The 14,110-nt window shown below is 41.6% G+C and overlaps 1 protein-coding gene across 6 annotated transcripts in view; it reads right to left on the reverse strand.

Moving 5' to 3' along the window:
* Positions 1-5,274: 5,274 nt before the first annotated feature.
* Positions 5,275-14,110, reverse strand: part of fat1a (FAT atypical cadherin 1a) — a 270,014-nt gene continuing 261,178 nt past the window's right edge. For 3 of the 6 annotated variants that reach the window (XM_068034441.1, XM_068034442.1, XM_068034436.1), the window contains exons 27-29: positions 9,323-9,382; positions 7,353-7,388; positions 5,275-6,811 (exon numbers count right to left, since the gene is read on the reverse strand). In XM_068034441.1, the coding sequence (XP_067890542.1) occupies positions 6,183-6,811; positions 7,353-7,388; positions 9,323-9,382 (725 nt within the window). In that variant the 3' untranslated portion in view covers positions 5,275-6,182. The remainder of the gene's footprint in view (positions 6,812-7,352; positions 7,389-9,322; positions 9,383-14,110) is intronic. The other 3 variants (XM_068034444.1, XM_068034443.1, XM_068034446.1) reach the window with 3 other exon arrangements.

Here is a 14,110-nt window from a genome sequence, read left to right on the forward strand (position 1 = left end):
TGTCAGATCCAGCCTGACCCAACCAGAGCCCGAATGCCGGACCCGGAAGAGCGACCCGAATCTACCCGAACCCGACACATGTCTTCGGGTCCAGTCAGATTCGGGTCGGGTAGCTATGCTCTACTTCATAATTGCCCACATTCAATTTCATCTGCCATGAGTCTGACCATTCCACCAGCCTATGCCCTCTTGAAGTCTATCACTATCCTCTGCAGAGTTCACAATACTTCCATGTTTTGTGTCATCTGCAAATTTTGCAATTGTGCCCTGCACAGCCAAGTCTAGGCCATTATTATAAATCAAGAAAAGCAGAGATCTTAATACTGAACCCTGAGGAACACCACAATGTATCTTCCGAAGAATGTTCCGAACCACAATGTTCCGAAGAAGGGTCACTGACCCGAAACGTTAACTCTGCTTCTCTTTCCACAGATGCTGCCAGACCTGCTGAGTGAATCCAGCATTTCTTGTTTTTGTTTCAGATTTCCAGCATCCGCAGTATTTTGCTTTTATTACCACAATGTATCTTCCTCCAGACTAAGAAACAACTGTTCACCATTACGGTTTCCTGTCACACAGTCAACTTCGTATCCATGCTGCCACTGTCCCTTTTATTACATGGGCTTCAACTCCACTAACAAGCCTGTTATGTGGCACTTTATCAAACAACTTTTGGAAGTCTATGCACATGACATCAACTACATTACCCTCCCTCATCAACCCTCTCTGTTACTTAATTGAAAAACTCAATCAAATTAGTTCAACACTATTTGCCCTTAACAGATCTGTGCTGGCTTTCCTTAATTAATTCACATTTGTCCAAGTGACTATTAATGTTGTCCCAGATTATCATTTTTTTTTTCATTTAGAGATACAGCACTGAAACAGGCCCGTCGGCCCACCGAGTCTGTGCCGACCATCAACCACCCATTTATACTAATACTACACTAATTCCATATTCCTACCACATCCCCACCTGTCCCTATATTTCCCTACCACCTACCTATACTAGGGGCAATTCGTAATGGCCAATTTACCTACCAACCTGCAAGGCTTTGGCATGTGGGAGGAAACCGGAGCACCCAGAGGAAACCCACGCAGACACAAGGAGAACTTGAAAACTCCACACAGGCAGTACCCAGAATTGAATCCGGGTCGCTGGAGCTGTGAGGCTGCGGTGCCACCCAAATCACTTCTAAGAGCTTTCCCACTACAGAGGTTAAACTGATTGGCCTGTCATTGCTGGGTTTATCCTTACACACGTTTTTGAAGAAGGGTGTAACATTTGCAATTCTCCAGTCCTCTGGCACCACCCCTGTTTCTGAGGAGGATTGGAAGATTATGGCCAGTGCCTCTGCAATTTCAAATCTTGCTTCGCCCAGTATCCATGGATGCATCTCATCCGGCCTTAGTGACTTAAGTACAGCCAGCCTTTCTAATACCTCCTCGATCAATTTGTAGCCCATCCAGTGTCTGAACAAGCTCCTCTTTCACTACAACTTTGGCAGCATCTTCTTCCTTGATAAAGACAGTTGCAAAGTAGTTATTTAGTACCTCAGCTATGCCTGCAGCCTCCAGGCATAAATCCCCTTTTTGGTCCCTAATCAGCCCCACTCCTCCTTTTACTATTTATATGTCAAAGCAGATTTTTGGAATTACTTTTATGTTGGATGCCAGTCTCTTCTTATACTCTTTGCTTCTCATTTCTTTTTTCACTTCCTCTCTGAACTTTCGATATTCAACCTGGTTCTCAGTTGTATTATCAACTTGACATCTGTCATACACACCTTTTTTCTGCTTCATCTTACTCTATTTCTTTCGTCATCCAGAGAGCTCTGGTTTGTTTGTCCTACCTTTTCCCCTCATGGGAATGTACCTTGCCAGTAGCCGAACTATACACAGGAACTACGAACAGGCTATTCGGCCCCTCGAGCCTGCTCCGCCATTCTGTCAGCTCATGGCTGATCTGTTTGTGGACATAACTCCACTTTCCTGCCTACTCCCGATACCCTTTGACTCCCTTGTTTGTCAAGAATCTGTCTACCTCTGCCATAAAAACATTCAATGACACTGTCTCCACCTCTCTCCAAGGAAGAGTTCCACAGACTCATGACCGTCTGAGAGACAATATTTCTCCTCATCTGTCTTAAATGGAAGACTCCTCATTTTTAAACTGTGCCCCCTAGTTTTAGTCCTCCCACAGGGGAAACATCCTTTCAACATCCACCCTGTCAAGTCCCCTTACGATTTTATATGTTTCAATAAGATCACTTCTTATCCTTCTAAACTCCAATGAATACAGACCTCTTTAAAGGCAGCCCATTGCTTCATTAAAGTTTTGCCTACCAATCTCCGATTCCAATTTACCTGGACCAGATCCATTCTCACCCCACTGAAATTAGCCCTCTCCCAATTATTTTTTTTTTACTCTGGATTGTCTTTATCTTTTTCCATAGTTAACCTAAACCTTATGATTTGATCTTTGTCCCCGAAATGTTCCCCATTGACACCTGATCCACTTCTCCTGAGCACACTTTAGAAAATCTTCCCCCTCTCTGCCCTTTACATTATAAATATCCTAATATAGACTGGAATAGTAAAAGTCCCTCATTATGATTACTCTATAATTTTTGCACATTTCAGTAATTTCCTTGCAAACTAGTTCCTCTATATCTTTCCCACTATTTGGTGGCCTATAGAATACACCCAGTAGTGTAAAGGCACCTCTATTGTTTCTTAGTTCCAACAAAATAGATTCTGTCCTTGACCCCTCTAGGACATCCCCTCTCTCCAGCATTGTATTATCCTTAATTGACATTGCCACCCCCTTCTCCTTTCTTTCCACAACACCTTGTATTCAGGAATATTTAGTACCCAGTCCTGCCCTTTTTTGAGCCAGGTCTCCATTATTGCCACATCATATTTCCACGTGGCTATCTGTACACATGCATGCACTGAAAACCTACTTTAGACCTTGTTCCATTCCTTCTTACTCTGACCCCACTTAACGCCTTACTAATTCTTAACCTAGTGCTATTTGCTTTCCCCAGTTCCTCTCTAATGTTACCTCCTGGATCCCATTCCACTGCCAAGTTAGTTTAGACCCTCCCCAGTAGCACTAGCAGACCTCCCCACAAGGACATTGGTTCCAGCTCTGTTCAGGTGCAACCCACCTGGCCTGTATAGGTCCCATCTCCCCAGAACCGACCCTGATATCCCAGTTGTGGAGTTTTATAAGTCCACTTACGCCCAAGGATACCTTGATTACACTTCTTCAACACTCCATTTCCTGTAAGGGCTCTATTCCATTCTCCCAGCTTCTCCATCTCCGTCGCATTTGTTCAGATCATGTAACCTTCCATAACACTTCTGATATCTTCCTTTTTCCTCAACTGAGGACTCCCCCCACCCCACCTCTACGGTAGGTGACAGGGCCCTCAATTGTGTCTATTCCATTTTCTGCACTCTGCTCTCACCCCTTGCTCCCCCTCCCAGAACAATGATAGCATTCCCCTTGTCCTCACCTTCCACCCACCAGTCTCCACATTCATTGGATCATCCTCCGCCATCTCCAGTGTGATGCCACCACCAAACGTATCTTCCCCTTCCCTTTTAGCATTCCAAAGGGACCATTCCGCCCCCAACCCGCAACACCCTCGTCCACTCCTCAGTCACCTCCAACACCCCCTTCCCATTTCCTACACCCACCTTTCCATGCAAGTGCAGAAGCAACACCTGCCCTTTTTCCTCCTCCCTTCACACCCCTCAAGGCCCCAAACACTCCTTCCATGTGAAACAGCATTCACTTGAATGTCTTTCAATTTAGTGTATCGTATTGGCTGCTCACGATGTGGTCTCCTCTACATTGGGGAGACCAAACGCAGAATGGGTGACTGCTTTGTGGAACACCTCCATTCAGATAGCAAGCGTAACTCCAAGCTTCCAGTTGCCGGTCTTTTTAATTATCCACCTTGCTCCCACTGTGACCTCTCTGTCCTTGGTCTGCTACACTGTTCTAATGAAGCTAAACGCAACATCGAGGAACAGCACCTCATCATTCGACTGGGCACTTTACAGCCTTTTGGACTCAACAATAAGTTCAATAATTTTAGATCATAGCCTCTACCCCCATTTTGTCACGTGTTTATTTTTTTCTTTCTTTCATTTCTCTCATTTTCTTTACTTTGCTACCCTGCCATTCTCGATCCATCTTTTGTTTTTATACTTGTCCCATTACCACTCCCTTTTGCTTTGTACCATGAAACCTTTTGTTATTTAATCTCTCCTGCCCTCCACCTCATCAGACCTTCCTTTTAGTTCTTCTTCCCAGCCTCTCCCCTTTCACTTGTTCAAAACCTATTACATTCCTAACTTTTCCCAGTTCTGAAGTTCACTGACCTGAAATGTTAACTCTGCTTCTCTCTCCACAGATGCTACTAGACCAGCTGAGTATTTCCAGCACTTTTTTTTTCTATTATATATAATAAATAACACTTGCCTGAAACAAAAACTTTGAGAATTCAATCCCCAGTTTCTTTCAAATCCTTTAGGAAGAGGAAAGAAAGCCAAATCCTCAGACACACCCTTCTATCTATAGATTCCACACTGGAAAATCCTGCTGCATTTGCTCAAATGTACAGATGTGGCCGACCCCACTCTCTAACTATCAGGAGGTAAAAATATCCAGGTGAAGTCGAGGTTTTTGAGACAAGATGAGGCCTTGAAGTTAAAAAAAACTTTTATGAATGTTTTTCAAGACATAGGAAATTCAGCGAGTAAATGCTGTTGTGAAATATGTAATTAGATTTTTTTTCATTTGTTTTGCACATTGGAAATTTGAATTGGAGAAAATAGACATTTTTCCAGAAGCGTTTGAGTGATAACAAAAATTCTTGAAGAAATGATGAGAGTAAAGCATAAGGTTTTCCCATTGTAAAACTGACCTATGATGTTTCCATTATAAATGCTTCGATATCGTTTTCCCAAAATAAATGCTGACATGAAAAGTATTACAGAAAATAACATTTGTGGACAGGAGATGTGCACTAGTTTTGTTTTATATAAGTGTATAAATGGTCCTGATTTTCCACGTGGGTTGTCCTAATCACCCACCAAAGCTACTACAAGAGATTGGGAAAACCCCAGTGGAATTTCAAGGACATGGTATCTACAAAGTACAAAGTATCTGAGCATAATCACTGTTAATATATTTCTGAATTAGTTTCTAGCAAAGTTCAACTCTATTTTAATTCACAAAGACACAGTAAGAGGCAATTAATTTTCCACAATTTATTACTGATGCAAAAGTGAGTGTATGCTAATGGGAGTTTCATTTAAAAAAAAAACTTCAAGACCATTGCACCACATAAAGAGAACTTTAGAAAGTCATTGACGGATTATGCAAAGTTTTGGTTCTAAAAATTCAGTCGGTCCCCTTTTACTGAAAAATAAATCCACACAATTTACAATTAAAAATGTAATCACTCACTGTTAAGACATTTTTATGTATCAGACCCAAACAACATAGCAAAACAAACTTATTCATACCAACTTGGCATTTTGGTACATTTGGTGAAATGTTTAAATTCACTGGAAATAATAAACTTAAGAGTAAAGCCCCAATCAATAGTTTGCACATAACTGTCAGTATGCCAATGTCAATGCATGTGATTAACACTCTTGAACAGCACTAAAATTCTGGAAACAAATCCACATAATATCTACAAAATCTAGTTTAAACTATTTAAATCAGATCTGTACATTAAATTTACAAAAGAAACTGCAAGACAGGAAAAAAAATTTTAAAAAATTAATCTTGGTATTATTAGAACTACATAAATACAGACCAAGAATACCACAATGAAAAGGTGTTTTGTTAGGGTAATGCCAGATATCAAAATCCTTCAATACTTTGCATGTTGATACTGATACAAAACCACATTCTGAAATGGCACAGCCAATGTAAATGAAAATTGTTAAGTCCAGTTCCAGTAGCTCAGGAAAAAAGAAACCGCTGATGTATAGAAACATGCTGCATGATCCACTGCAGCCATGCTGGAATTAGCTAATTAACAATACTTGCAAACCAATATGCAAAAACAACATTGAGTATTTGTCAAATATGGAAGCTGTAGCAAGACGCAGTTCAGTTAAAGCCCAGGCACTTTAATTTTTGTTAACCATCAGACTTCTGTGTGTTGTTGAGAATCCAGTGGTGGAATAGTCACATCATCAAAGTGGCCTTCATCCCCACTTTCATAGTCACTCATCATGACTTCAGATTCTTCCATCTCACAGCAAGCTGAAACATCAGAGCAAGAGGCGGTCGTGGATGTGTACACAGACATAGACATGTTGTCCATGCTGGGTGGCTCAAAGTCATCGTTATATGTTAAAGAGTAAGGTGGGTAGGCCCCTCTGTAATTGCTTCCTGCAGGGACTGCATTCTGAGGTTCTGAGAGGTCTGCTGAATAGTGGTGATGGGGTAGATACTGATTCATGTTAAAATGCAGTCTACTTTGCGACGTTGAATTCAGACTTCCAGCTGTGGGCATGTCCCGTGGAGGCTGTATGGAATCAAACTCATTGTATTCCGGGGGCAATGGTGGTAGTTCATCATGAATTGGGAAATCATCTGGAGGAGGCGGGAAATCACTTTCAATATCATACCCGCCAGGATAGTAGTCTGTGTCAATGGCATTAGGATCTGAATAAAGAGGGGCCGGGTGTTCCACTACCTCATACTGTGGGTACTCCTGGATACCAGGTAGTTGAACATTTGGCATCCAATCTGATGTGTCCCAGTGATATGCTTTTGCATAGAAAAGAAAGGGAGAAAAATTAGAATGTTTAACTTTGAATTAGGGCTTTAGTTCTGATCAAAGTCAAGAAAACAACAAAAAATAATTTATACAGAAGTAGTAATTAATGTTAGTGCTGTTGAAGTCTCCACGGTGCAACAGGACTTAGCTTGGCTGGGGCAATAGTTTCCCCATCACAAATGACAGAGACAAATACATTTTTACCTGGACATATTAAAATTATGTCAATTGACAAACAGCCAGCATACAGCCATACAAAATGTACATGGACTTAAACTAATGGGTAATGTTATTCTGGTTATGTTACAAATGCAGTGGCTGCGCTGCTTGAATAAAAACTGTTGGGGTAAGGTTTAAAAGGTAAATATTCTATATTGTCTACCACACACATTAATGACTGTTACTGAACATGTGAATAATGGATTAACATTTCTCTTGCATCTATGCAGATTAACGTGCAGTGAATGTTAAAGTGAAAGAGGCACAGGTTTAAGTGAGTATGAGAGAATAAAGGCATGCAGACAAAGTCACCTCTTGGGTTCTTGAGGTCATGACCCACAAAAGTTTCTTTAGATGGCAAAGAGCAGGAAAAGGAGGAAGAAAACATGAAATATTAAAGCATCAGAAAACTAAAGAAATGTCTACACTAGCATTCCATGTGCTTGCTTGCAACAAACAGTTTAAATGCCCACTTGCTACATACGCACATTTTAAAGAGCAGTTAAGTGCTGTTTACCAGAATAAATGATATTTTAAAACCCTTTCACAATACTAGAAAATGGCACTGAAAATTTCCTAGTACACTAATGACAAAATAAATCTATGACTTTCTCTCTCTTTAGCATTCTAATAACAAAAAGTATGACTGCTGTGAAAGATAAAGAAGTTTGAAGTATTCCAGTAAATAAGAACTGTAACATCTTTAATGTAACTACAGACACGAAGATACATAAAGAAGCTAATAGAAGATACTTATGAATTTAACACACAAAACTACAAAGTACTCCAGGAAATTGCCACACAATGACCTAATCTTTGTGGTTTATTACTCAATGCCGGGATTTATCTTGAAATAGTGATTCTCCTAACTTGAGCTGATACCTGGTACTTTAAGGTTGGGCACGGAAATGAGATGTCTTGATCTCAATTTTGGTTCCTATTTCTCTTCCTGCTCTATTGCCAAGGCAGGACACTGAAACATCATACTTCTGGAACTAACAATGGTGGTTCCAGCCAGGAATTCACTGCTAAATGCAAGAGGCTAAAAATTCCTGTTGACAATAGTCACTGCACACATTTGTGGGCCCCACTTCTGCCGACATTCAATCATTGCAATCTAACTATGTATGTCTGCAAAATGCATACTTAAGTGCTGGGGTTGACAGAGGCAGAACTGACAGACGGATTACATCACCTTGCCAGTCCAGCCTCTTCTGATGATGTCTCCAAGGAGGAAGTGCTCTTCCCGGTTTCTGGTGTATTTTGGGGGGACATAAAAAAAAGAGATGGAGATTCAGCAGAACTGGAACCCTCTCCAAATTCTGGCTTGTATGTCACTAATGCACTTTAACTGCAACCCCCTCTCAGCTCAGAAATTTCATGCTTAATTATTTTTAAGAACAAGAAAACCTCACTCCTTTCTCAGTAAAATTTATACGAAAATCTATTTTTGTTTAATTTGATGAAAAAGTGGAACATGAAAGATTATTTTAGAATGAATAATTCACAAAATAATTGCAGGGCTTTACCTTGGAGTACTCCTTTGGTCTATGAGTCTTCAAAGACAAGGTTGCGTGAGCAGTGGAACAAAATACTGGATTCATATTTTCAATTCTCCAGATCTACTACGTTTAAATGCTTAACTAGAATCTCAGCTTGGATATTTTAAAGAAGACAAGCATCTCTCTCTAATCTATGGCATCTTATGCTGCTGTTGTTGCTCCTAGCCACTGTTCAAAAAAAGCACCAGATGTCTTTAATGGTTGCTAAGCAATTATATTTTATATTTTCTCAGAGAATCTCTGTAGCTTATTCTTAGACTGTGGTACACAAATCGGAGAGAGAAAACTGTAACAAACAGAAGGAAAGAAAAGAACAATGTCAAGTTATAAATAAAAGAGTGTATCGGCAACTGATCCACATGCTCCTGAACATGCATGGTTGAGATGCCAAGAAAGTACAGAAGCAGATTCATTATCCTCACACGATTTCTTATTCTGTTTACACGTTGAAAAGAGAAAGAAAGAAAATATTATAATCTGGAATCATTGTTCGGAGCAAGACTTGAAAAAATTTCATTTTTTGTGCCAATGCTCAGGACTTATATTGGAAAAGTGAAATAAAAATTCTGTATGGTTTTGAAATTAATGATATAGTCAAACCATTGCTAAATGGATAAACAGCACTCTCACTGCATTTACATATCAGTGTTATAGACTTACAACATACAAAGTTCAATTAACCACAATACACATAACTGAGCTTTGTAAAAAAAGATATACCTTCTTTTTCTACCGAGTCAACAACTGCATTGACAAGGTGTATTACAGTCACTACGGAAGCTTGTTGGAGGATTGGGTGGGGGTGGGGGGGGGAGCAGATTGAAATAAATTTACAATTAGTACAAAGGCTTAAAAGACATTCATATCATCTTTATCCGAGCTTGGCTGTTGTTTAGAATATAAGTTAAAAAGTGCAGCCAGAAGTGTGTTTCCAGTAACAAGAATATTTCATATGCTAATTGTTTCATTATGTTCTAGGGTCTATTTTAGGTTATGAGCATTCAGTAATCAGTTGCTGTCACCACTGGGTATCCAGTTACTCGTTGTCTACAGCTTTGTTACTTTTAAATAAATTGGGGATGATGCCTTCATGATTGTCCCTGCAAGCTTTTCAGAAAATTCACCGAGAATGGAAGCAAGCACAATTACAATCTTCAAGGAATTGTCCCCCATCGGCTGAAACAAGTTATCAGCTAATTTAAGTAAACTACAATACCTATTTGGTTAGAAGCTAAAGACATCTGAGTTAAAATAAGCATTATCCAAAAAGATCGATTTCTTAAGACAGATTTGTGTGTGCTCTGTGGTTTTTGCAGTTGTGCTGCTCAGAGCAACAAAGAGGTTAGAAAACTGCAGCACAGACAGTGAAAACCTAAATATTTTCAAAATGAATCCCATTGAGGATAAATTTTTATTTTGTTTAAAAATGTAAATGTCTCAGCTCTTATATGCTGGAGAATTTAATTGCGAGACACTCCAGATGTAAGCAATTAATACTACATAGATTGTTGTGCAGTTCACCTACAAAGCCCCACGTTGACATTTTCAGGAACATAACTGGAAACAGACTTTCTTGGTGATCGTTGCTTACTTTACAAAGGTTTTCATTGCTTCAGTCTAGCATACTGCATTAATCATAATGTGCCACTGAATTCAAGCTGGACAATGAAAACTACCATATGCACCATCCATCTACTTTGGAATGCACTTCCAGTTTTCTGCTGAAAGATTGTAGATGAATTCATATTTGCTAGCAACATTACACAGCAATGAAAGCAGTTGTAATAGGATCCTCGATAAAGATAACAGAGCTACTGGAAAATGACTCGAGAGCACCTTTGAAAATTCTTTACTAATAAAACTGTCTAGACTGAGAAATATATAAATATATTTTCATACATTGTCAGAAAACTTCTCACATTTCCATATAAACCTGCATGAATTTTTATCATTTATACCTGTAAGCACTCTCAACTATAAAAGGTTCCATAAACATACATATCTCAAGATTGAGAAGGAAGAAGAAAACACATATTTTACTCATCTGTGCCACATTAGACCAAAATTAGGACCGTGAAACAAGTTCAGAAGTTTTTGCCACACCTTACAATGCAATGCTCAGATCTTCCATTAATAGCCAGGTTAGATTTGAATGACTTTTAGACACTCAAATGAAAGTCTGCTGTTTGTATCCAGTTTTCTGAGTTCAATTGCAATAGATTCTGGTACAGATTTAGATGGCTGCAGGGAGTACAATAAGGGCTGGATTTAAGCTTCCTCTGTCTGGTGGAAATAGATCTCTAGTGGAGTTAAAATAGGTGTGGTGGACTTACCGTCCCCTTCTCACTGCATCACCTATTTCCTGGGGGCTTCTACTAGGCAGCCGAGGCACTTGTGTGAATCAGGCGGGAGCCTTGTTAATCGATGCAAATCAGGGACATGATGTACACAGGACCTTAATCCCATTTCAACTGCCTAATGCACACCCTGCTCAGTAAAGCCCAGAGGAAAAGAAACACTTCCAGTTAACTGCTAAAATGCATGGCCACACAGCAGCTTGCTGCTGGCGGGGCTCAAGGAACCTTACAACTCCGCTGTGGGAGTCGAACGAAAGATCGGCCCTGAAAGATTGGGGGGAGGCAATCATGAGGACAAGGAGGGTTACTGAGCAGCTAACAGAGTGTCTGAAGATTTTTGTGGGGCCCTTTTTGGTCCTCCACAAAAATTAATTAATCTTTTTTTGAGTGGCCTTCAGTGGTCCTTTAAGAACCATTGGTTAGGTTACTTAACGCCTGATACCAACAGATTGAGTGTACAGGGCACAAGCTTCGTCAGTCAGCGCATAAAAAGGCATTGGGCTCCTACAGCTTAAATATTTCAATAAGGTAGAAGGTCCCTACTTAATTCAGGCACCAGAGCTAGCTACTCATTTCGAGGATACCTAAAAAAGAAAATTGTGCTAGGCAGGCCTCAGGTGACCAGTGCAGTGGCTGATTCTCTCCCTTTCCACCCCTTCAAGCAAATATCCTGTTTTCGAGACAGCTATGGAAAATTTCATGGAAAAAGAGATATATTTCTTAATGCCAAAGGGATCAAGGGATATGGGTAGAAAGCGAGAACAGGGTACCGAATTAGACAATCAGCCATGATCTTCTTTGAATGGCTAAGCAGGCCCGAAGGGGCGAATGGCCTAGTCCTGCTCCTATTCTCTATGTTTCTATTACTTCTTTCCTGGTCAGCCTCTTGTCGTGACGTATCCGTAATGTACAGCTCATCGAAAACTCTGCTACCATCAACCCTGTCCTAACTGACCGACATTGGCTCACAGTCCTCCAAACCTCGAATTTAAAATTCTCATTATTGTGTATACATTTTTGTTTGGCCTTACTTCTCCCTACCTTCTAAGATGTTTCAAACTCTTCTTTTGGCTCCAGCCCTCCATTCATCTCACTATTGGCAGTCATGCCTTAAGCTGGGAATTCTGCAGTGAGTAACTCACCCCCTGTCTCCCCAGTGCTTATCCATCATCTACAAGGCACAAGTCAAGAGCGTGATGGAATACTCTGCACTTGCCTGGATGGGTGCAGCTCCAACAACACTCAAGAAGCTCGACACCATCCAGGACAAAGCAGCCTGCTTGATTGGCACCCCAGCCACCACCTTTAACATTCATTCCCTCCACCACAGACGCACAGTGGCAGCTGTGTGCACCATCACTGCAGCAACTCACCAAGGCTTCTTCGACAGCACCTTCCAAACTCATGACCTCTACCACCTAGAAGGACAAGGGCAGCAGATGCATGGGAACACCACCACCTGCAAGTTCCCCTCCAAGTCACACACCATCCTGACTTGAAACTATATTGCCATTCCTTCACTGTCGCTGGGTTAAAATCCTGGAACTCCCTTCCTAACAGCACTGTCGGTGTATCCACACTCCAAGGACTGCAGCGGTTCAAGAAAGCAGCTCACCACCACCTTCTCAGTACTATTGCCGGAATGTTGTCAGGGCCCATACCTTTGCAGTATGCAGTGCCTTCAGCCGTTTCTTGATATCACCTGGAGTGAATCGAATTGGCTGAAGGCTGGCATCTTTGATGCTGGGGACCTCAGGAGGAGGCCAAGATAGATGATCCACCCAGCACTTCTGGCTGAAGATGCAAATGCTTCAGCCTTATCTTTTGCACTGATGTGCTGGGCTCTACCATCATTGAGGATGGGGATATTAGTGAAGCTTCCTCCTTCTGTCAGTTGTTCAATTGTTCACCACAATTTACGACTGGACGTGGCAGGACTGCAGAGCTTAGATGTGACCCGTTGGTTGTGGGATCACTTATTCATGTCTATTGCGTGCTGCTTCCACTGTTTAGTATGAAAAGTATTTTTTGGTTCATTCATGGGATGTGGGCATCGCTGGCCAAGCCAGCATTTATTGCCCATCCCTAATTGCTCTTGAGAAGGTGGTGGTGTGCTGCCTTCTTGAACCGCTGCAGTCCATGTGGGGTTGGCACACCCACAGTGCTGTTAGGAAGGGAGTTCCAGGATTTTGACCCAGCGACAGTGAAGGAACGGCGATATAGTTTCAAGTCAGGATGGTGTGTGACTTGGAGGGGAAATTGCAGGCCGTGGTGTTCTCAAACATTTGCTGCCCTTGTCCTTCTAGATGGTAGAGGTCGCGGATTTGGAAGGTGCTGTCTAAGGAGCCTTGTTGCATTGCTGCAGTGCATTTTGTAGATGGAGCACACTACTGCCACTATGCGTCAGTGGTGGAGGGAGTGAATGTTTGTAGATGGGGTGCCAATCAAGTGGGCTTCTTTGTCCTGGATGGTGTCGAGCTTCTTGAGCGTTGTTGGAGCTGCACTCATCCAGGCCGGTGGAGTGTATTCCATCACACTCCTGACTTGTGCCTTGTAGATGGTGGACAGGCTTTGGGGAGTCAGGAGGTGAGTTACGCATCGCAGGATTCCAAGCCTCTGACCTTTTCTTGTAGCCACAGTATTTATATGGCTACTCCAGTTCAGTTTCTGGTCAATAGCAGCCCCTAGGCTGTTGATAATGGGGGATTCAGTGATGGTAATGCCATTGAATGTCAAGGGGAGATGGTTATATTATCTCTTGTCCGAGATGGTCATTGCCTGACACTTATGTGGCGCGAATGTTACTTGCCACTTATCAGCCCAAGCCTGGATATTGTCCAAGTCTTGCTGCATTTCTACACGGACTGCTTCAATATCTGAGGAGTCACGAATGGTGCTGAACATTGTGCAATCATCAGCGAACATCCCCACATCTGACCTTATGATTGAAGGAAGGTCATTGATGAAGCAGCTGAAGATGGTTGGGTCTAAGACATTATCCTGAGGAACTCCTGCAGTGATGTCCTGGAGCTCAGATGATTGACCTCCAACAACCACAACCATCTTCCTTTGCGCGAGGTATGACTCCAACCAGGGGAGAGTCTTCCCCCTGATTCCCATTGACCTTAGTTTTGCTCGGGCTCCTTGATGT

Source organism: Heterodontus francisci, chromosome 1 (assembly GCF_036365525.1).
Source record: "Heterodontus francisci isolate sHetFra1 chromosome 1, sHetFra1.hap1, whole genome shotgun sequence".
In the NCBI taxonomy this organism is placed as follows: Eukaryota; Metazoa; Chordata; class Chondrichthyes; order Heterodontiformes; family Heterodontidae; genus Heterodontus; species Heterodontus francisci.